Source organism: Trichoplusia ni, chromosome 16 (assembly GCF_003590095.1).
Source record: "Trichoplusia ni isolate ovarian cell line Hi5 chromosome 16, tn1, whole genome shotgun sequence".
Classification (NCBI taxonomy): Eukaryota; Metazoa; Arthropoda; class Insecta; order Lepidoptera; family Noctuidae; genus Trichoplusia; species Trichoplusia ni.
In genome coordinates, this window is record NC_039493.1 from 10,224,411 (window position 1) to 10,248,087 (window position 23,677).

The window sequence follows — 23,677 nt, forward strand, 5'->3', positions numbered from 1 at the left end:
GTAATTTTACTTATCTCTTTTCATTCACGGGTTAACTTCATGAGAAGAGACCCGGTCCTTTTTAAAGGCGTGAACGGGGAAACAGGTCCAACGTGCAGAGGTCTTCTTAAAATCTTTATTCTACAATGTGATTTGGCATCTACTTGGGATCATTCACCTCCGCCGTATGGGAGAACAGACAGGAAGAATCCAAAGTAGATGCAAAACTATTGCAATATGTATGTAAAAATAATAAGGCTATTATATATATGAGACATGTTAAGTGGACCACTTCTTTAAAATTATTCGGAGAACTATGGCACCTGCCTTTTTACACATGGTGACGCAAACAATACTTAATTATTATTATTACGAAGTCTTTGGTAAAGTTTCCTACCTACCATTATCAATTTCTTTTTATTTCCCACGAAAACAATTTATATTGATGTAAAGTTTAATATGACAAAAAATGCGTTCATTAATACAAAGAGGTCGGTGAAAAATGTGTATTAACACCTCCATGGAGTATACATATAAAAACTCTTTTGCAAAAACACTGGCAGTTACGTATCAATAATGTCAATGAAAAGCAAAAGGCTCCCACATTTTAAAGGTTATAAACTGACAAAAATTCCCAATCTGCTTCAAAAACTTTAAAAGATAATTTAAATCAGAAATGAAATGGAATATTACTATAAAAAAGTTAGCACTGATACATAATCAATACCAAAGTTTTCTGTTATGAATGAGAAATGTCAGGTGAGAACAAAAATGTGTACTCGTGTAATCTCTCTCTGTAAATTTTGTAATATAAATAGATTTCTTATGTTCCGTATTTTTGTGTCCAGCAACCGAATCTTCAGCACAAACACAGGATATCGTCAAACCCAAAAGAAAGTGTGAGTACATATTGTATCAACGTATTAAAAAGTTCGTAGCATTGCGGTGCTGGGAATGTGTGCCGACTTTAATTGCAAAAGGTAAACAGGGAAATAAACGAAACGACTATGTAAATAACCACCGCCGCGCTTAATTAATTAACTGTCAATCTTGAAATATTGACAGCATGATTGTTTATCAATATCATTTTGTAGTTCTAAGTGTTCTATCAAGACTCGTGTTCATGGTTTTATCACTCTGTTTCATGACTACTCAACATGCAACAAAAATACACAATAATCAATTTTTCATGCTTATAAATTCATAAGCTTCATCTAATTAACGAACGCCATCTGGGTACCTGCTGAAAATCATACTAATTATTATTCTTTAAATTTTTTAATATAAAACACATGCTTGCAAATACTGAAAAGCGTTCGTTAGTATAAGACCAATGTTATGAAGTTTATTGAATACATTAATTGTTTCCAAGTATGCGACTACTGGTATGTTAATTTGTTGTTGATAGAGGACAAAATAAGCAATTAATCAATCAACTCGTCTATTAATAATAGGTCGATATCAAATAGAACTTTATTATTAATGGGGTGCGTAACGGAAAAACATTTCCCAGTGTGGACGCGGCGCCCCGCACCTCTGCGCTTTTCTGGCCGACGCCGGCGTCGCGCGCGCTCCGTCAGTCGGCCGGCAACCGCCGCGAAGCGACGAGCTCGCTCCCCGACGCTCGCACCCCCCACACTGTTTATTTACAATTAGACCGTCACATTTGACAACAGCAGGGACAACACGCATTCACGTACGTTCGTTGTAGTAACATTCCTTGTATCACCACATTCTAAAACACTATAAAATCAAACGATTTAATTGAACAACACAAATTCATTGTTCAGCCCACACTCATGATAATGTCGATATTTCGTTTGCTCTTACTCTCTTATCTTTAAAGTGCCACAAGCTTACATTTTAATTAAATTACGCGTCACTTTCCCCATTTATCTAATAGGCTAGTACAATGTCGATTGTAACCTAAGCCGTTGCAGATTGTATTTAGTCGGCACACATTTGTAAGCGAACGTTACAAGATTAAGTAACAGCGTTCACACGTTACTAAGAGCGATAAATCGTTTGAAACAAAAGCAAGTGATTAACTGTGTACATACAGAAATACTTTTGTTCCAACATGTGCCAAACATTCGCTGCGGTTTTTATATCCATGTCCGTCGAAATAAAAGTTTGAAAAGTAATTTTTACGATCGGAACGAATGAGTTTCAATACACAAGTCTGTTTTACAAGTTTTAAATTGAAATTACGTCAACATCCTCGAGAATGGTGTAATTAATACTTTGAAGACTTTTATTTATTATGAATTTCACAGCTGTAGGATACTTATCACGTTTTCCACTAAGCACATGTGTTGTGTTGCCAACGAATACATAAATTCTGGTGCGGTCATTCGTTTTGTCCCGAATCTGTTTACGGTTAATGCACTGCGCCCTCCGATCGCGATATCGAATTTATATAAACATGAATGCTCTCTTTTATAATTTTCCTATCGATTTCACAAACAATGAGCCACAGTTTTAAAATAACCAAGTGATCTAATTACTTATTCATTTAATGGTTTTGCACAAAACGTGAACAGTTTGCTTGCAACGTTAATTTGTCGTCACAAAGCGCATATGATACATCACTGTAAAGTCGTTAACGATCTCGCTTCTAAAGCTCCGGCTTAACCTTGAGCTACTTGCATAGATTTATCAACTTGATCTATGCATCAAACCTATTATATGCAGATCACACTAGCGCTTTAATTTAAATAATTAATCTTTCACACATAAAAACTAAATTATGATTTCATGTTGCTTTATCAAAAGTGCATATTATATCTTAATGCAGTAACTTAGATATTTTCAATGTTTGACTGATCGACCTCTGAGTAAACGCCGACTGTTTTGTCAAATATATTGAACATTCAGACACCAAAATACAGTAAACGTTTGACTGATAATATTCCATATTTTATGACCCAGTCGTAATCGTAAATAATAATCTCGTATGGTGGAAACCCACTCTACGCTTGTTGAAATCTCCTTCCAGTGGCTCTAGCGATTTCATTTGTTTTTCTTTGTTTGCAGCCTATAATCACCTATCCATATATTTATTACTGTAAAGAAATAAGCAATTAATTCGAATAAAACTATTGTAGAGCAGATACCAAGTAAATAAATGTAGAGTCAATTTCATAAATGGAATATTTCTACCCTATGTGTACTCTCTGTAGTATTAGCTTTTAAAGAAGAACTGTTGCTATCGATGAAACGAGACAGTGCAATACAAAACGTAGTGGCATCCCGTTTCCACAACAGCAATACTCTCGCTTTAATACAACAAAGAGTTGTTCACAGTACTGAATGTGCTGGCAACGGTATTGTTTTGTTTTGAGTGTGTATTTGTTGTTCAGCATTTCGCATGGCGGACGAAGCGGCGGCCGACTGTCTGTTCGAGCGGCTGCGGCAGCACCAGCAGCGCGCGCCTGATTCCACTGAGGTGGCGCGCGCTATCACCGCGAGGATCAACTCGCGGCTCACGTCACACGGTATGTACACAGCTTAATCATTTCTAGTTAGATGCACCTGCACTAGCTGTCCCATCAAACGTTGTTTTGCGATACAAATTCGTTCTAGAAAAAAAATAGGACTTTTTAAAATGAATGTTGTAAAAATGATCAAATAAGAAAAACCACACCATTCTTTCTTGTTTAGAATCCATTCGCATAATTCGAGTAACTCCAAACCCGACGTAAAATTACATTAATTCATACAAAAGTAAAAATTCTTCGGTCTACTTATATTTTCATTACAACCTAAAATATTCTGAAACCAAGACATCCAAAATCGCTACCCCAAGTATGTAAGTATTTTAGTACTAAATTACTTCAAAATAAGGCTTCGTACGGAACATTAAGCCGGTAATCAATACCGACCGTCTGCGAAAGGGCGATACAGCTACGGACGCTATTCAGCCACATTCACACTTTTAAACCTATTTTGAATGAGTATTTTTGCTAAGAAAGTACCTATATAGTTCCAATACAGGTTTTTAAATCAAATGTATGATGTATTTGTAATCTCATGACGTAACAACGAAAGATTTTTTTCGACGTTTCTGCAATGTTTTTGATCAACATATTATAACTTTTTTTTTTAATTAGTCTTTTATCTTTAACCTGACTGTAATCTGCGTCTATTATTTTCAGAGGGTATTTAGATTAATGTAGGCTTATATCAAGGTTCGTTCGTCTTTTTCATAAATCCAATCTAAATTTGATAGATTTTGGTTGTAAAGTATTAATAGTTAGTTGTAATTAGTTGTAAGTTATAATTTTTACTATTTAATCGACCTTTCAAAAATTTTAATTTAATTATTTTTGCCATTTCTTTAAGAAATTTTCTTGCAATTGCGAAACAAAGACGCTCTACACTGTGTAGTACGCTGTCACACATTTAAAAGTCGTAGGGACTTTTAAATAAATATATATCAAGGAAGTTTATATTTGGAATGGGGATGTATTAAAATATAATGGTTTTCGAAACGAACTGTGAACGTCGTCAGACAAGCGATAATAATTGTAAAGATCACGAAATTATCGGACTTTAACTTTTATGTATGGACTTGAATGTCTTATTATATGTATATGCATTTTATGTATAGTATACAAATAGTACTCATTAAAACGATATTAAAGGTAAATGTTAAGCAGGATTGGCGCCCTTTAGGTGCAGGCAATTAATTGTGATGTCTTTGTCTCTTTGTTGTAAAATCTTCCATTCTTAACCAGTTCAGGTTTATTATAGCCACTCTTTAACATTGTGATTTATTTTACTCTTTTATGAAGCGATAAAGTTTTTTATACAGGAATAAAGTCATCTCAATCATCAAAACAATTTCCTTTTTTCTTATTTCGTTTGCTGGCTTCTACTCTTCCGCGAGTGAGAAACGCACCACTATAAAATGTTTTAAATTGCTATAAAGAGGAAGGTTTGTGGTTTGGTGTGTTTTTTATGCTCAATATCAACAATGCTGAATAGATTTTGAGTTTAAGTTGCGCTAACACCCCTAATTAATAAAAATATATCGATAAAAGTAATCGTTTACTCGTAGAATAAGGAGCGAACTGCTTAACTGACAAATTAAAAGTAATATTAAAAAAGGTATAGTTTAAAATTTGTCAACGATATTTGCTTGTTTTCTATTTGTTACAACTTATAGCTCACCAGATAAGGAACATTTATTTAAAAAGTAAAATTTGTCATTTAAATCATATTATTACTAATTGTGTTGGTACTTAATGAACACGTGCGTTTAAGAAGTACTTCCACCAGACCACCACGAATTTGTCATTTTAATGACTAATGGTCTACCGCGGTTTTGCGAGCCATAAAATTCTTCGAGGCATGAATCTAACCAAGGACAAGACGCAATAACCTTGTAATCTATCACTTTAAACAAATCGAATAAAACTGAACAGCCGTCAAACTAAATTGACGACAAAATTACCCAAAATGTTCAATACTTACCATATATTACCGACTCTACATTATTTACTCCCAATTTAAATTCAAAATGGGAAATTACAGAGTTACGTATGAAAATGATTCAGACTCACGAACATGACGATTCTTATCAGTCTAGTTGATTTGATAGCTGTTCAATATATCCAAATAGTTTATCAAATGCAAATTCTCCCACCAGTTGACGTTGTATAAATTGTGAATTAATTGGCTTTCCGGCCACTATATTCAAGGCTACCGTGTCATATAAATTAGCTCCATAAAATAACTCGACCCTTCGATCTATGCCACCCGTTTTATTTAATCCCGGTCACGGTTGAGAAATTGAAAATAGGGAAATAAAGCACCCTAAACTGTTAAGAATTTTAATCAATTGTTTATACTCACGAAATCTTTATTTGTAAACGTTTATATTGTAAATAAACGATCGGCATGATTTTAACGGTCGACTGCTCTGAAGATCAGAATAGAACTATGTCTAGGTCTTTCTTCAGTCATTTTGCATGCATGACATATGTTTGCTATGGTTAAAATATGCAATTTGTTTTTTTATTACTGTTCAATGTCTATTTCGCTTTACGAATTTATTTTTTTAGTGATGATCCAGTTTTATATCGCCCGGCCAATATCCAAATAGTATTGTACTAATTGTACATGACTCCAATATGTGTCCCATCCTAAATTTCAATGTTTACGTCTAACGGTCTAACAGATCTCATTCAGCCTGTATTGTTATTACCCACGTACGCAAATAAGTAGGTGTACACACGAACTGCATTTTGGCAAACTGCCCGCCATCGAATTTTGACGGCATCTCTCGTTAATACCTACAAAAAGAACATAAAAGTGATAATTGAGGCACGCTCGGTAATGGACGAAGAAAAAAGAGAAAAGCTGAATGCTCCCTCATTTGTATGTCAAAAGAAGACATTTGTGTGAGGAATTACACGTAACATGAAATACGAATGTTAAAAGATTTTCGTGACTGAAGTTATGAAGAAATTTGTATTAATAGATTTCTTATTTATAGCCTGTTATTTTTAGGATTTTTTTCTGGCTTAATATTCAATTCTTGTCATTGATGTATTTGTTACACGTGTAAATTAATAAATTCTAAACATGAAATTTTTATTTTTATTTAAAATCAGATTTTTGTAGCAACTATTTGTTATTTGAATAGTTATTGGTATTTAGTTCTCACGATAGGTTCCGCACTTAATTTAAACTTCAAAGATTGTCCTTATTTTGCTACTATAAAGATTTTAATCGAACTCCGCGGTGTTTAAAAGGTCGAAAACAGACAATTTTGCGGCACAATGTAATGTTATACCTCAATAATCTTAAATTCAGATCTTAGAAAACTTTTTACTAGCGTAGTTTACAAAAACTAATCAAACATAATCTTTGCTTAACACATTTCATCACTGAAACTACAAAACTTCGTCAAACTTCAACGCGTTCGAAGTCAAACACTATTCGCGTGACAAGTTAGTATTAATAGCTTTAGTTTAGCGAAAACACTTTAACTTCTTCCTGTTTCATTAAAACTAGTCAATAGCTCCATCGAAACTTTTTTCTGTATTACTTCCTTTGGGTCGTTTATATAGCGTTTCCAAGAGAACTCTTCAAAAATCCGTGATAAAAACTATCCTATGTACTTGCACAAGGTCAACTCTATCTCTGTACCAAATTTCATTAAAATCAGTTCAGTGGTTTAGGCGTGAAAGCGCAACAGACAGACAAACAGACAGGCAGAGTTACTTTCGCATTTCTAGTATTAGTAGGGATATTTCGATATAAGGTAGTGTGCCCTAATTCCCTTTTAATATAACTTGATAGTTCGCGTTGTAACTGGTACTGGCCTCACGAATTATTAAGCAATTGTATAATATCTTGATGACTTACGAAATAGGCCACTAAAAGAATGAAATTGCTTTCATGAAACGGTTTCAAAGAAAAGATTAATTACGCACTGTGGCATAATTATGGGCCATTAAGGGTTGAAGTTAAAGATTACAGAATAAGGCTTTTTTATTTACGCGCTAAAGTATGAACGTGATGCTAAAAGGACTTATTATTTTAGTCATTTATGAAGATTAGTTACAGTACATATTACTGAAAAATATTTAGTTTATGTAAGCCCTTTTGGCAAACAGATCTCCGCTCGTGGAGGTATCGCAATGACCTTCACTTATACGACAAAATCTGGGAGTGCTCCAAACAGAGAGATGGAGGGTAGTAAGCGCTGTGGTTTTTTGTTTTTCATTTTTTAATTGCTTTGAGACAGAAGCACCTACAAAAATTAAATGGATACTTTTTATAGTAACTATCGTCAGAATTATTCTTATTATTAAATGAGGCTAATCGAGGAACTAGTCGAGCAATCTCGATAAATAAGCGTTAGTAAACCGTTGCATCATTTAATAATAGATACTTTTTGGTAGAAATGAGTGTTTATGTGAATTACTTAGCGCAAAAATGATTGACCTTTTCTAAATTAAAGTTATGAGTTCAATGACTATATCACGGGACACTTTTGGTTTAGAGTACAAACCCACTCGGGATATCGAAAACATACGTCTTTCATCTATCGAATCCGTTTTTCAAGGTTTATAATAACATGTTCTATAAAAAATAAGAGAAATACTAAACATCCGCTACTAGACCGCGTGAGTGGCAGTAATTACGCACAAACTTCTGAAAAAGTAGCCAAGTGCGAGACGGACTCACGAAATTGAGGGTTCCATACAAATAAGAAAAATAAAACATATTTGCATTTTTTTTGACCCATAACATTTCATTTTTTTTCTTATAGCGGCATTAGAAATGCATGATGTATGAAAAATTGCAATTATAGTACCTATCAATGGTGACAGACACTGGCTTCATTAGTAGAGGTCCGTTTTTCCCTTTGTATATGGAATTCTAAAAAGTTATGATTCGTTACGAGACATTCATGATGTGTTGATCTCATAAATAAAATGACAATCAAGGCTCGCTGGAAATTAAAACTTGTCAACTATCCAAATATTTGATTTTTTGCGACATCAATAAAAAAATATGACGCACATTTTATAAAGAATTAACGAAGATTACAAATATTGGAAACCGCGACATACTAGTGCCTGTACGCGGTGACAACACGAAAGATTGTCACGGCTTTGTAAGAGAGACGCCGTTATACGTAGTGTAGAGCGCTATCTCTATTCTACAATGACAGCAATGTAATGCAGACATTCATTATAATGTAAAATGCTACTGTAATATTTTATTTTGAAAAGAGTAACTTATGGAGTTTCCTGCCGGTTCTTCTCCATAAGAATGACACTTTGGAACCGTGCAACTAGAGTCAGTAATGAAACGTTTTAAAAGTGCCTGAGAAACGGCCTATTTGAAATAAAAACTTTTGATTTTGATTTTGAAGAAGTTTCGCTTTAAGGTGGGTGGGTGGGCTACATGATAGGTATCTTGTATAGTTCTGTACATCGAGAAAAAATAATTTTGTATTGATACATTTATATATACACGTGCTAACCATTGTTTGACCTGGAATACAAATATGTTAGATTTTCTACATAATTTTACTTCACATTGCTTTTTCTTTTGTAATGTTTACATTATTCCCGGTAACAATGGAATAAATGTGTCCGCAGTGAGCTAGCATAGTGAACAATACTTAAACCATTAATATTGAGAACGGACCCGTACCTAGTAGGCTGCTATGTACTAAAATAGCTTTACACATACACATCGATATAATATATTTGATGACAGGTATTTGATTACTAGTTGTTGCCCGCGACTTCGTCCGCGTGGTTAGATATAAGTTATTTTATTTATACCTGCCCTATTTTTGTTCACATTTTCCACTGTATTTTCGCTCCTATTAGTCGCAGTGTGATAGTATATAGCCTATAACCTTTCTCGATGAATGGTCTATTCAACACAAAAAGAATTTACACAATTAGACATTTTGACCAGTAAGTAGTTCCTGAAATTAGTGCGTTCCAACAAACAAACAAACTCTTCAGCTTGATATATTAGTATAGATACAAGAAATGAAAATGCTCTCTCCAACATAGTATCGGCAAAAACGTGTTCCAAACTCATAACATAAAGAGACCACTAAAAATCATAACAACTTACTACACCAGCCTTACAACGAAAGAATGAAACCCAACTAAGAGATTCAGTATAAAAACATCGTTCAACTTTATTACGATAAGAGATCTTTCGATTTTATGAAGCCAAGATAAATCAAACGTTGCGTGAGAACCGAAACTTACATGACTTATTTAGTTAACTGGCGTACTGGCAATGCTATGAAGTATGGCGTGTAACTCAGCACGCCAAGTTCACGGCTTAGCACCTGGGTGAGCAATCGTCATTTTATATTTGCAGGGAAAAAATAAAAATTGATAAATGACTAGCTGACCCAGCAAACGTTGTTTTGCCATGGAGCAGAAAAAAAATACGGATGAAAAATCTTAAGAGTTTCATAATTTACATGTTGTCCGAATCTCACACCCTCCAAACAAGAAATTTCACGTGGAACGGACGAGCCGTTTCGGAGGAGTTTAATTTTGTAAGCGATTTTTTGGTACTTACATCATTTCTAAATTCGTTTTTTTTTAATTTAAACCTTTTGCCTTTGTCTTCTGAATCCATACCTCCATTGAATTAATGAATTTGGATATTAAAATATGTAAATTAAGAAGTAATTAATTTACCGATTAGAGATTCTCGAAATAATTTTAGTTTTCAACGTAGAAACGATGTAGCACTTAAGAACCGTAGCGTGCTACGCAAGGCATTGACTTCAACAACCTTTCTTTTAAACTTAAAAACTGCAATCTCATTGTTCAAAGGTTTTTGTTTTGTTTCCTTCGTTACTGCCAAGTAAGCTAATGTTTTTACCCAAATTCGTGTCTGACTACCAAACAACATTCGGCATGCGAAAGAGGGTTCGCAAAAAGGGAACAATTTTGCAATATTTGCAAGAAAAGTGGAATTTTATGCTAATCGTATTCTAATAATTTTGCTTTTACTTCACATTGTATTTAATAAGACTTCATTCAAGTAATGTGACTGATATGAACTTGCAATTGACGTATAAACGAAGCTTTTATAAATGACTTTATTGTCCCAAAGCTACTTTAGAAAACGTAGTTTAATGTTTCTATTAAAAGTAAAAATGTTCTTAATTTAAATCGAGAAGAAGATTTAACACTCAATAACACGCAGACCACATCCACAGTGTCATTGGTGTCACACGAAAGCATTTGCGTGTCTCAAAACCTTTAAATCTAAGCCTCACAATGAAAAGACGTAAATCAGACCACAAGGTGTCATAGCTGCAGTAATATCGCGTGATTGTATTAAATAAGGGTTTGGTGCATTGGGCCCTCGGCCAAGCGGCACCCGGTGCCCCTTACCAATTGTTACCGTTAATTTATTCAACAATATCCGAAACTTATCAACCATTGTTCAATTACTTACAACTGGTACAAACGGTACCAAGGGGAACTTGCCACACTTCCATTTCCTGACAGCTTTTGTGCCTCGAGGCGAATTCTAAGTGTTGCTTTGAAAGCCATAAATGGACTTTTACAATGTTTGTTTCTCGAAGTCTAAATCATACAATTTTATTTCGAAAACCTACACTCAAACTTTAATAGAGTTTGTTCTTCATAGTTTCGATATTTCTTATCACAGATTTTCATTTCAATTAGCGTTTAGACACGATGTTACGAAGATAAATGAGCTGAGACTTTTATAAAAAGTGTTCAAACGGTAACAATTAAAACGATGTTTGCGCGAGCCGGTCTATTTTTGTGATAGCGTAAATCAAGTTTCGCCTTGACATTGGTCAGGCGTCCGACACTCCCCGGCATCGTGTTTATTATATATTGTATGTATGTCTGAGTATCACTGCCTCGCGCCCCTGGGCCCGCAACTTAAGTGTTTTATAAATGTCACCCGTCTGGAGTCCAGACAGTAGCTTCAAGAGTAAAAGTTGTAGTCTTTGAACGAGTTGTGTTGAAATTTTAGAACTTGGCTGATAAGAATAAAGTGTAGCAAAAATTATGTATTTTAATATATTATTTATTAGATTTTGCCCGAGGTTTTGCCGGGGTGCACATTGCACATTATCAAAAAGAAGCCTGTCTGTTAATCTAAGGTGTTAGATACCGATTTCTGACCAAAATTGATTATGATTTTGATTGATTTGACATTTATAAAATTGGTGAGATTTTATATAAACGGAATACACTTTATCTGTATTTACAATACAAAGGCAGTTAATCTTAATATCTTTACTGATAATAGTCTCCCCTTTTGTAAAATTAAAATAACCTATTAAACCCGATGAACATTGAAACGAACCTTGCTCGACAGACTTATATTACGACAGAGAATTTATCATTGATATCATTGTTTATGCTTCAACCTTTAAATGCGGAACGAACCTGGCTCTACTTTTAAGTGCTAACGATCCCACTAATGGCCCATAAATCTTATTCAATTCGGAATAATTAAGACAATTGTTACAATACATACAAAATAATACAACGAGTGTTGAATGCAAGCCAAATTTTCTACAGATGTAACCAATTATCGGCGTCCGGGATTTTGACTATGTTGAGTCTTATCATGTCAGTAATAAATAATTACTATCAATCAATACGAATAGCCATTAAAATTCAATTTGGCAATGTGATCGGATGAACAGTGGAGCTTAGTTCCGCTTAGTCTGACATTTATTTGATAAATTATCGTGAATTATCGTAATCTTAAGTATATCTGTAAGTATACTCGTAATAAATGCTTAAGAAAAACTAATTTGAAACAATTTTTAAGCCAACAAATTTTTAGCCGTCCCAATCGCTGCTTAACCTTGATTTTGTACTTAATATTTTGATGTAGCGGCAACATAAACACATAATGTGTGTAAATTACATCGTTGTAGCTTCCACGGTTCATTACATTGAGATAGCCTTGAGAGATATAGACGGGGGGACGGACATGATAGCGAAATGCGACTTTGTCTGTCTTTAGCCTTTTTGAAGTAAACGTTCAGTGTCGCATGAAACTTTCCTGAGTGAATAAAAAACATTGACAAGTCCCATGAAACGATTTTCAAGTTCATGAATTTTCCCTCGTGTCTCTTATCACCAATTAAAACGTTCAACAATTTAGATATAATGTCTGAATTTAATTACATCAAGGTTGAAATATAGCATTAAAATATGAAATAGCAAACAAATTAATGTGAAATGTCAAAATTATGACGGAGCGCAATTAATTCTCAAATTTAATTCATATAATAAAATTAAAATTATAGCTATCTGCAATAAACCAACATGAGAAATCAAACATGTGGCTTAATATTAACATGCCATATGAAAATAAATTTTGAACTATCGTGAACTTCAAAGATTCTATTTTTGTTATATACAACACTAGTTATTTTCGAACAGGATACAACTGTTCAAAATTTGTAAAATAGAATTTGGCTTCCAATATTATTACATCTAAAACAATTTATAACACTTATGCATCGCAATCGTAATTAAAATCGTCCGTAACTATAGCAACTATACCTCAAGAATCTCTTATACAAGTAATGCCAATCTAGATATTGGATATGAAATATATGCCAGATGCACACAGGGACGTGTTTACAATTTTGTTATTGGCACGCTCTTGAGTAGTATAATCGTTGTAAATGCTCCCGCACTTACATATATTTAAAATTACTATAATACTATTAACTATGCGAGCTTTGTGTCAAATAACTAGTGGCGAAAAGCCATACATTGTGATAGGATCACTCGCTGATTGTAACTGCCAATACCTGTCAATGCGCTTAATGAAGTGTGCTGGCGTGCTTGGCATATTGGCGTTTTGATATATCTGATCGATTTCGGAATGCCCGTATCGAACAGCTGACTACTCTTTTGTAAATCAATCGATACCTACTTGCAATTACACGTGTAACTTTTTCAGAAATTCGTGTGATTTTCCATTAATTCATTGCCAGACTTCAGTACACGAGTTAACATGAACGGGCGTTAAACAAAATTGATCGGAGCGTGCAATCTAAATTGCTGTGTACCGGGACGTCCGGTGGTGCTTTGCGTTTGGCATACGGTTACTATGGCGGCGGCATATTCTAGAAATGACTGCGGCCCGCGATCCGCGTATTCACGCCGGCACGGCACGGGCGGCTGGACGCAGCCGTCGTCGGCGCAGCGACGCCACGCGCGTGCCCCGCTGGCGCCCCGCCAACGCAAACGAGACGGCATGTCATTGTCACTACTACCCCACTAGGCCATCATGACTGCACATTTCGATACGACATAAACAACGGTGTACTTGACTCAGATTATTAACTTCCGTAGTTAACGATCAAGATTTTTTACTAGCGAATTTGGCTGTATATTTGATTTATTTTTTAATTTATTCTGATTGCTTATTAATTGCAGTTAAAATGCTAAGTTGTCGTATATGTTCCAGGATATAACGACAGTCGACACCATTACTGTGTTTTTCTGTATTAAACTAGAAAATTTACTGTAAAGTCTAGAAATGGAATGCTAAATTAAACGTAACAGTAACATTGAAAGTCATTGTCAACACAAACAAAATTGATGACGTACAGCTTATACACTGGGCTTGCAGCAATTACACTGGAATGGTGATATTTACTGATCATAATAACAGTTTAAAGACCACTTGTCGGCCTCGGGTACCGATGCTCTGCTCCAGTTGTTAGTGTCAGAACAAAAAGACTCGCGGAAGCATGTGAGCGGCTGGCGGCGCGCGGCGCCCGCGCACGGTCATCGTGCCCGCCGGGCCGCGAGGCCGCCCTCTCCACGCAACAACGACGACCCTACACTCTGGCATCCGCACTAGTATCAAAATGCCACTACATTTATAAACACTATCCAATATAGTTGACTTCACGGTTTATTTATTTAACTCTCATTTCAATTCCAGACAAACATGTCCGCCAAAGTACACTGGATAAACTATGGAACAAACAGTCGGGAGCCATACAAATGCTACTTGCTATATTGGAAGTAAGTTTACTGACTATCTTTGACCATAAATCTATTTATATTTTCTATTTTAACGCTTTGTGTTTTCAGAGCTCCAGAGACACAGCTACTGCCACATATATAACATCAATATTAAGGGAAGTTTTGTGTTTGAAACAAGGGAAAGGAAAAAAATGTTCAGGTAATTATTTAATGCAACAAAACAATAAAGATGATTTATGTAAGAGCGCGTTGCCGTCGCGTTTAATACCAACAACAAATCTCTGCCTACGCCAGGCTCCTGCCTACATATCTGTTCATGCATACAGATAACATCACACTATTAAGTTACGTCATAAATCTGCTCAAAGGACAAGTTTATATTTTAGATCAAATACTACTTCATCATACTTTCATTTAAATTAAATGTCACGAAAAGATTAAGGACACGCGCCGTGAATAAAACAATTATAAATAACATACAAACACGCAAATTAAAACTCGAAATTTTATTCAATATTGTTTTTGATAAATTAGTTCCCATTGAGACATCGGGTATCAAGAAGAAAGAAACGAAAAAGTCAGGCAAAGAAAATAAAGTGCCTGCAGTTAAAAAGGGTATGTTTAGTGTGTGCCGCTTAAAGTGTAAATACGTTGGAATTTATTGCAATCTATTCGAATAAATATGTATGAAAGAAACTAATCAATATTTGCAAAAAAAAAAAATTCGCACTGCATGCATTAATCCTTTGAAATAAATTAACCATTAAACAAAAATAAAAGCTAAGATTAATCGATATAAATAAACACGTTTTATTTTAATTGCACATAACTTTCGCGTGCAAAATGTATATCGATGACCGCACGTAAATTATTAAGCAACACTTGTTTTTCTACTATTGCTTTGCTAGCTGGTACCACTTTCTTGGCCTACCTACTGACATTTAAGAAGAGCTCACTGAAATGACATTGGACCAAATGACATAACGACCTTGTAATGCGTAGATTATATGCGAGCTATTGTCAATTCAATTGTCATTTCACTGCGACGTTGTGTTCAATCAAATTAACATAATATTTCAACACTGATTTATTTATGAGTTCAAATAACATTATTAACTTCGAAATAATAATGTCACATACCGAATATTAAAGCTAACATATTTTTAACGAAGTTTATTCCTTACTAAAACTTAAAAGAAAAAACCTAAAACCCCTCTTTTCAAAATTGTATTTCAAAATATGTCGAAATCGACAATTTCAGCGAACAACCTCGCGAGGCAGCAGTGCTCACAGCACTTCATATCGATAAACGGCACGCAGGTGGTGATCCGCACGATGCTAACAACGCACAGCAAAAGAGACGGCAACGTCGGCACCGAGCTGATGCTGCAGGACCTCGTGTGGATCCTCGCCTCGCTAGCGCCGAGAGGTACGGACACACATAACAAACGCGCTTGCTTCCAGCTAACAACTTGGCCCGGCACCAGTGCGCGCAGGACTTCATACAGATGAAGGGCACACAAGTTATCATACGAAGGGTGATCGGCACCATGCACGACAAGAGAGACCGACACGCGGGCACAGAGCTGGTGCTGCAAGATCTGCTCTGGATACTTGCACCTCTTAGCTCACGAGGTTACCAATATTGATTTTAAAATGTACATAACGAAATATAATATAATAGTACTATTCATTATGTCTGTATTGATTACTTGTCTATCATCACTTCTTTTAACTTTGGCCGTATAATTATTTTCAGATCCAAAATTCGCCATGAAAGTGAGGATGCTTGGATGCGTCAGAACAATGCATCTCATATTGAAGGGACATTTTACGGATAATAAACTAATATTTCCCTTGCTTGTTATAATGAAGCAGTTGGCAAAGAATGGTAAGACTTAAACTAGCCATTTCGTAATAATTAGAAATAAGGGCTTAGAGTGCATCTGCAGATTTTATGTCTCTACCTTTATCATTTTGTGCATGCCTCAATACTTCAATGATTTTTTTTGCATAACCAAGAGTTACGAACAATTTTCTGTAAAAGTAATTCTGCTATTTCAGTGGTTACTACCTCAATTTTGATCCGTGATGGTGTAATTGCAACTTACGAGCGTGTTTTGGTCAGCCTCGGATTCATCCCGACGGCAAGATTGCGGCTATGCCTGGACGCCATTGACTATTTCAGTAAAAATAGTTAAGTGAACAAAATAATTTGCTTTACAATAATCATGTTTATCTTTATGATTTATGTGATTAATTGTTCCAACATTCTCTGTGTCATAAAACAATAGACTGTACACAAATACTTAAGATCCAACGCAACGATTTATTTGTGACGAATGAAAACACTAGTCTTTTCTTAACACACAACACAACTTTCAATTTCGTATTGTTTGTCGCTAATGAAATTATGTTGTTTTCTTTGAACATTATGTTTGCATGTTCAATGCGTCATGTGTTTGTCACTTGATCACACGTGCGTAACTCACACAGAGGTGTGCTGCATGCAGATCGTGAAGACAGGCCTCTGTAGCGTGCTCCTCAGGGTGTTCGACCGGTGGGACCGCTACGAGGGACGCATGAGGCTCAAGATATGCGCACACATCCTTCAGACTCTGCAACACCTATGCAACATCAGTACGTATTTTATTATCAAATGCTTCATACAAGATCTCAGCATTTATGGAGATCTTGTATTTTCCGCCAATGTGTTACATAGAATCCAAACGGGTTTTCAGGCTTGGCTTGATTTGGTATAACTTTATGACGCGATTGCACGTTACAATTTTTAAAACTTACTTTCTGTCATTCTAACAGATTTTTCGGAACATATTTCAGAAGCCGGCCGACGAGCTTTGTGCACGAAGAAACATGTGCAGACACTTCACAGGTTCTGCTCGCAATGTCCAGATGAACCAGAATTCGATGGACTATTAGCAAGAGTATGTTCTGTGATAACGTTATGCTTGAAACACCAAGCCCTACCAGTGCCAGTGTCCAGTCCTGCATCATTTAATCTCAATCCCATACTAAAAGGTAAAATGACTTAAAATTTATCGGTATGAAAAAGTAATGACTGAAAAATAATTTATTTTAACAAAAGCTAAGTATACTTTAATAGGCACAAATGCATCGTGGCCCTGTCATGAAGATGAAGAAGATGCAGCGAATTCAGATTCCAAGACGGTCAACTCAGATCTAGATGACGACGGTCCTGATACTGATATAGAAGGCATTGATGAATTCCCAGACATTGAGTTTGATGACAATGATCTTAAAACCGAAAGTGTTGAAGATACTGAAAAAACACAACACATAAAAAGTGGTGACAGTTCACAAAGTACACTTTGGATCAATCCAAATGAGAGAGAAATAGAAGACTTAAAAAAGTAAGTCCTGATAAGCCAATAACAGAAAATATAAAGCAAATCCGAAATTATTACAAAGTTAAGATGAACTGGGTAGTATAGTGTTGCTCCATGGTAGATTTCATACGTCGATCCTTGACTTACTTGATTTTCGAGAATGCAGCACATCTGCGATATTAATTCTAAATATAATAGAGATATTTAAACGCATGTTGCTATTTTGTAGAACAACACTTGACCACATTTTACTAATGAAACTAGAATCATGCATTGAGACTATTGTTCCCTTATCGTCTATATCCTTATTGTCTTTTTCAGATATTTTATTTACTTTAAAGAGTTTGGTTCGTACAATAAGCAAATAAGGCTTGTTAAAAGTCGGTCTAACTCACGTGGTTCAATATTAGAAGACTTTCTGTTTTCGACGTCTACTGGTAACAGGAGCGTGCCTTCTAACTTGAACTTGTCCCTTACTGGCGTTTTAGGCAATACTGACTATGAAAACGTGATGGGACCATCTCAATCACCCTCGTTTTTGCAGTATCATAAAATACACGAGAGTACCTGTAAGTATATCACGATTACCTTTTTATAATTGATATAGCTATTCATTGCGCCCTGTTACTAAAGAGAAAACCAAAACTTTTCTGCTTTCAAAAATGTTTTCAAAGGCACAAACTTCTCAACAAAGTTTCTGCGAGTATTTTCAACCACTGAAAAAGCTTTGAAATGAAACTACTTTTACGGATTTTATCGCGGTTTAATTTTTGATTTTAGTTCCCGACGTTTCGACACCTTTGCAGGTATCAAGGTCACGGGCAGACTGTTCCCGTGACCATGATACATACATGATAAACCGCGATAAAATCCGTAAAAGTAGTTTCATTTCAATGTCTAACATTCGCGTAAACCTAAGAAACCACACTGAAAAAGCTTTTAATTGCATTGATCAATATAAAATACAAATTGTCTACGACACGCATTCCAAAGTCTAATCTGCTCCATTATTACTCTTCCAGCTTCAACTTCGAATTCATCTCTAAAAATTCATAAAGACATTTCTAAATATAGCACTTTCGCAAATGTTTACTGCACGATATCGACCAGAGTGCGAAGTGTAATACCGTTTGTGAAAGTGGCGTACCCTGATATGATGGGGGGCCAGGGCTTTAACCAGCCCGAGCCCTTGAACAAGATGGAGCGAAGTGCGTGCAGGTTAGTATTTATAATTTTAGAGTAGATGCCACAAAATATGCCGATACTGTGACAAAATTTAGTTTGGAATTAGGAGATGGTTAACAACACGAATTTCATTAAGTAACCGCTTTCTATTATTTGAAAGTACTTGAACAAGGAAGGGATTGTAGACTGCTTCTGTTACTTCACTTCAAAAACAAAGATATTTTTTCGTATTATTGAAATTTGCCTTTTTTTTCATTTTCAGAATGAAATTGCTGTCATGTGTTGACAGGGCGATAAACCCTGAAGCATACATGAACGAGACAGTTTATGATTTAGATCAACTATGTCAGTCCGCTGTGACCCCAGATCCGAATGCTCAAAAAAGGTCTGTATTAATTATAAAAATATTTAAATATTATGCAATTGAATTAAAGTATGTATGAGAAATTGGTAATGAATGTTTTTGTGATAAAGTTTCAGTGCGGAAAACATATGCCTAAGCAACACCGATGAGCAAGAGATCACTAAAGTCAACAGTTTCTCGTCCAGATTAAGTTTTGAATCGAGATTCGAATCAGGAAACCTGAGGAAAGTCATTCAGGTAATTATTTTTTTAATTTGTACAATGGAGACCAAAAAGGATCAATTTTTTTTCTGATGTAGTTTTATCAATGTTCAACTAATAGAAGTGGAACAAAATTCAATCGAAGATCCGCTGCATTCAATTCATTTCGAATTGAATTTAATAGCCGGCAATCATATTTATCTCTCGATATAGTGTTGACAGCTTTATTTATACTCAATAACTCAATTTAATAAAACAGCATATTTCAAAAATGTTTACAGCAAACATGTTTCTGCTTCTATAAATCCTTCATCATCTTTATTTATATGAGTATCTACAAGCATATTGACTTCAGGTAGGTCCGAGAGAGTACGAGCTGATTCTCATGCCGGACGTGAACTCGACGAAGCGTCATCAGTGGTTTTACTTCGAGGTCCGTAACATGCAACAGGGCCGTCCCTACGTCTTCAACATTGTCAACTGTGAGAAGTCTGACAGCCAGTTCAACTTTGGCATGAAGCCTGTTATTTATTCAGTGAAAGAAGCTGTTATGGGACGACCAGGTATTTAATAAAACTTATCATAAAAAAGCAGTTATATAACAATTATCATTCAACTTAAATGATATAACAATGCAAACACGTGTAACTATCGGGATTGCACGACTAGTTTCGGACCCAGTCGAACATCTCGAGGCGCGACCCCGGTGCCGCTTTAGATCATTTTTAAGGTCTCTGGTTGGGCCCGAAACTTGTCGTTTTGATAAATACTTACGAGTGAGTAAACCGTTGTATCATTAAACTATGAATCATCCCCACAGAAGTTACTATAAAATATGAGAAAATTTATAAGGTTATTGAATATTTAAACGAAGTCTGTTTATTATTAACCGTTTTAGCCACTAGATAAACATGGCAAAAACCATAAGTGAACGAGTAATCCTTTTAGAACAGCTAAACGGCATTTTATAAAAGTCGCGTATACAAATTAATCTATATTTTATTACAATGGTATTTAAAGAAGTATCTTAACTATTTTTTCATCATGTATTGCACATAAATTGATTATTTTTATATACTAGCTTGCTGGATAGCTGGTTTTATAATGCGCAGTATTTGCCCTTAGGTTGGATGAGGGCTGGTTCGGACATCTGTTACTACCGCAACAGCTATCACTACGCGAACCAGAAGAACCACAACAAGTGCTACCTGACTGTGACTTTCAACATCGAGTTTCCGCACACCAACGACGTCGTCTACATAGCCTACCACTTCCCATTCACTTATTCTATGATGATGGTAAGATATTGAATTATTTACTCTAAATATACATCATCAATGTACATTGCTAATCATAATTCTTAATTGAAAAAGTGCGAAAACGAATTCCTAGTGTTTCCCAGTCCAACACGCGGTAATATTTTTACATGCCTACAGTATGCAACGGGCGTCGATGGGCCATCTATTGGGCACTAAGCTTTCCTTTTCTTTACCTGATACTCCTGTATGCTCCAAAGACATATTTACAGCGGTTACTTTTAGATTATACCTATTGTCAGGCATTCTCCAAAATATTTTGGTAGTTTGGTACCTTATCAGTAAAGGGGAATGCTGTTACATCTGGTATAGAGGGTTTATTTTTAGAATTATGACTTTAGAATAACTTTCAATAAAAAAATTATAACTTACTGTTTTGATATTCGCTGTTATCTTTTACATTCATAATAGGTAAAATAAACGAAATTATTTATGTAAATGGCTTCTATGAAATGTTTATATTCCAATGGCAAGTCATTATGATCCTTCACATTGGCTGAAACCATTACTTTTCTAGGAACTGATACTGTGATATGAACCAACTTCTAATAAAGCAAAATGTCAATACCAATCTTAATAAATATAGCACAAAAACCTGACGTTGTAAAACGCCTTTTGGTTTATTACCGAATAGAAAAACATTACTTTAGGAAATCATAACCCTCACATTATTTCTCTTTAAATCATCCAATTATGAACTAACAAAAAATCAGTACCATTCCTATTTAACTTTAGTCGGTATGAACAACACATATTAGCAATGTTGAAAACTAATTCCTAACTATATTATTTTTGTCCACCAGACCCGCATATGGCAGTGGAGTTTGCAGATGCCCACAGGATCGTATCTCCGCGCGGAGCCTCTCTGCTATTCCCTCAACAACAACGAGGTCCCGTTGCTTACGGTGTCCGCCGAAGACACGCCTTCCAATCCCATAGTGGTATGCTGGTTTTCTTGTTAAAAATACCTCGCAATCCACATGCTTACAACTTTTTACCTCATACAAGATGTTGCACATTCTTCGTGCCTATGTACATTTTAATGGTATTTTCTTGCTAATTTTTATCGATCAATTAACTTGGTCTTACATAGGACATGTCTGGATTTACATTGGCGCCACAGTCAGTGCATGCAAAGTTGAAAGTCATACATACAGTCCAGTAAATTGAGTATTTAAAGTTGTCAATTATACACCGTAAATTCTAACATTTCCAATGACCAACATAGAAGCAACATGCTTCTATTTTTATGTGTGAATTTGTAATGTACTCACTGCATTCCTAGCGGTGCTGAAAATGGCCCCGGTGCTAGTATACAAATGTTGTGGGTCCATCCTTATAACACGACTCGTACGTCAATTTATTTATGCTTTTAAGGCAACTGTAAGCATGTTATCGTTAGGAATTAAAGATAAAGTACATTACAAAGTTTATGTTCTTCGCTTTAGTTCAGCTTCCCTGGGGCTTTTTGTACCCAGAGACCAATCTATTTAATAGGAACCATACAATATCTTAACGAGGATTTCAGACTCCTATGGTTTGAAATCTCGATAAATGTTAAATTTACTACTCGTTTACGCATAGTAAGCAAGCATTTATTTCGTAATTTTTCCTAAAAGTATTTCAGCAACTTTTTTTGCAGCAACAGTGGTCACCTCTTTTGTCATACTTACATTCTTTAATGTCACATAAGTCGTTTTTAAACTTGAGTGTTTATGAAAGACCTAATTCGAAAATAATCTGTGTTAGATGATGATGACATGCCAAGCACATTATTTGCATAATATTGATATTTCTGAGATTTCATTGTTTCATTTTACTATACTGTTATCTAACAGTAACAGAGCTTGTATCGGATTGCATCATCATTAAGTGAAGCATTCTAAGTATTATAATACTAAGGCATTTTGATAAACATTTTAACATAACTCTAACGGCAGTATGGAAGAAAGCTTATTCATAACCAATGGTTTGTCTCCATATTCTACTTTATTATGATGACAGCGTGACAGTTAACGAGTAAGAGCTTGCTATGCGTTTTTTCTTAATGTTCAATCTACCTTCGTAAAAGAAAGGCAGCTTAATACAGTCATCCTAAAGTTGCTTTTAAGTTGCTGTAAGTCAAAGAGTATGCGTACTGCTGAAAGCAGATTTGTAATACTCTTGATTTTGATTATTTCTTGAAATGCAACTATCGACTAAAACCAAGATCAGTAGCAATGCAATATTGTAAGCATCGTAAGCTGTATATCAAGTGTAGTTTCAACTCGTGTTACAGCATGAATCTGCGTTAGTGTGGAGTTCCAGAGTAATTACTTTATCACAATCACTAAAAGCTTACAGATTACCTACTGAGTTGTTGTCATCTATTACTTTTCCACCTAGTAACTTTAGTTTTGACTTATAGGATCGTGAGATCGTGTTCCTGACGGCCCGCGTGCACCCCGGCGAGAGCAACGCGTCCTGGGTCATGGACGGGACGCTGGGCTGTCTGCTCGGCGGGTCCATAGCCGCGGCCGCGCTCAGGGCTAAATACGTCTTCAAGATCGTTCCTATGCTGAACGTGGAGGGCGTCATCAATGGCTGGTGAGTACTTGTCTATTGTGATTTGTGTGGGTTTTGAATGGAATCGGATTGGTTGCTGTAATTTGTATTGGCATTGAGAACGCTACGTTATTGGCTAGCCGTTCTTGATGAGTGTATAACAGATTTTTTGTTTTCATGTTTTCTTTTAGTCAGGTAAAT

General features: G+C 35.5%; 1 protein-coding gene across 1 annotated transcript; it reads left to right on the plus strand.

Moving 5' to 3' along the window:
* The first annotated feature begins 538 nt into the window (after nucleotides 1–538).
* On the plus strand, nucleotides 539–23,656 carry LOC113501867 (cytosolic carboxypeptidase 1-like). The gene is made up of 20 exons (XM_026883162.1): nucleotides 539–738; nucleotides 828–878; nucleotides 3,342–3,476; nucleotides 14,455–14,537; nucleotides 14,607–14,697; nucleotides 15,033–15,113; nucleotides 15,760–15,927; nucleotides 16,258–16,389; nucleotides 16,563–16,694; nucleotides 16,995–17,138; nucleotides 17,340–17,537; nucleotides 17,623–17,890; nucleotides 18,188–18,435; nucleotides 18,889–19,084; nucleotides 19,314–19,436; nucleotides 19,526–19,652; nucleotides 19,972–20,179; nucleotides 20,742–20,914; nucleotides 21,736–21,873; nucleotides 23,340–23,656. Exons 1-20 carry the CDS (start codon nucleotides 732–734, stop codon nucleotides 23,520–23,522), a joined length of 2,886 nt encoding a protein of 961 aa, XP_026738963.1. The 5' UTR covers nucleotides 539–731; the 3' UTR covers nucleotides 23,523–23,656.
* Nucleotides 23,657–23,677: the final 21 nt, after the last annotated feature.

Bases quoted from the DNA above. Each gene is read 5' to 3' on its own strand.
- LOC113501867 (XM_026883162.1), top strand. The intron at 19,437-19,525 runs GTCTGTATTAAT...TTTGTGATAAAG, and splicing joins GATCCGAATGCTCAAAAAAG to TTTCAGTGCGGAAAACATAT. The intron at 20,915-21,735 runs GTAAGATATTGA...TTTGTCCACCAG, and splicing joins TCACTTATTCTATGATGATG to ACCCGCATATGGCAGTGGAG.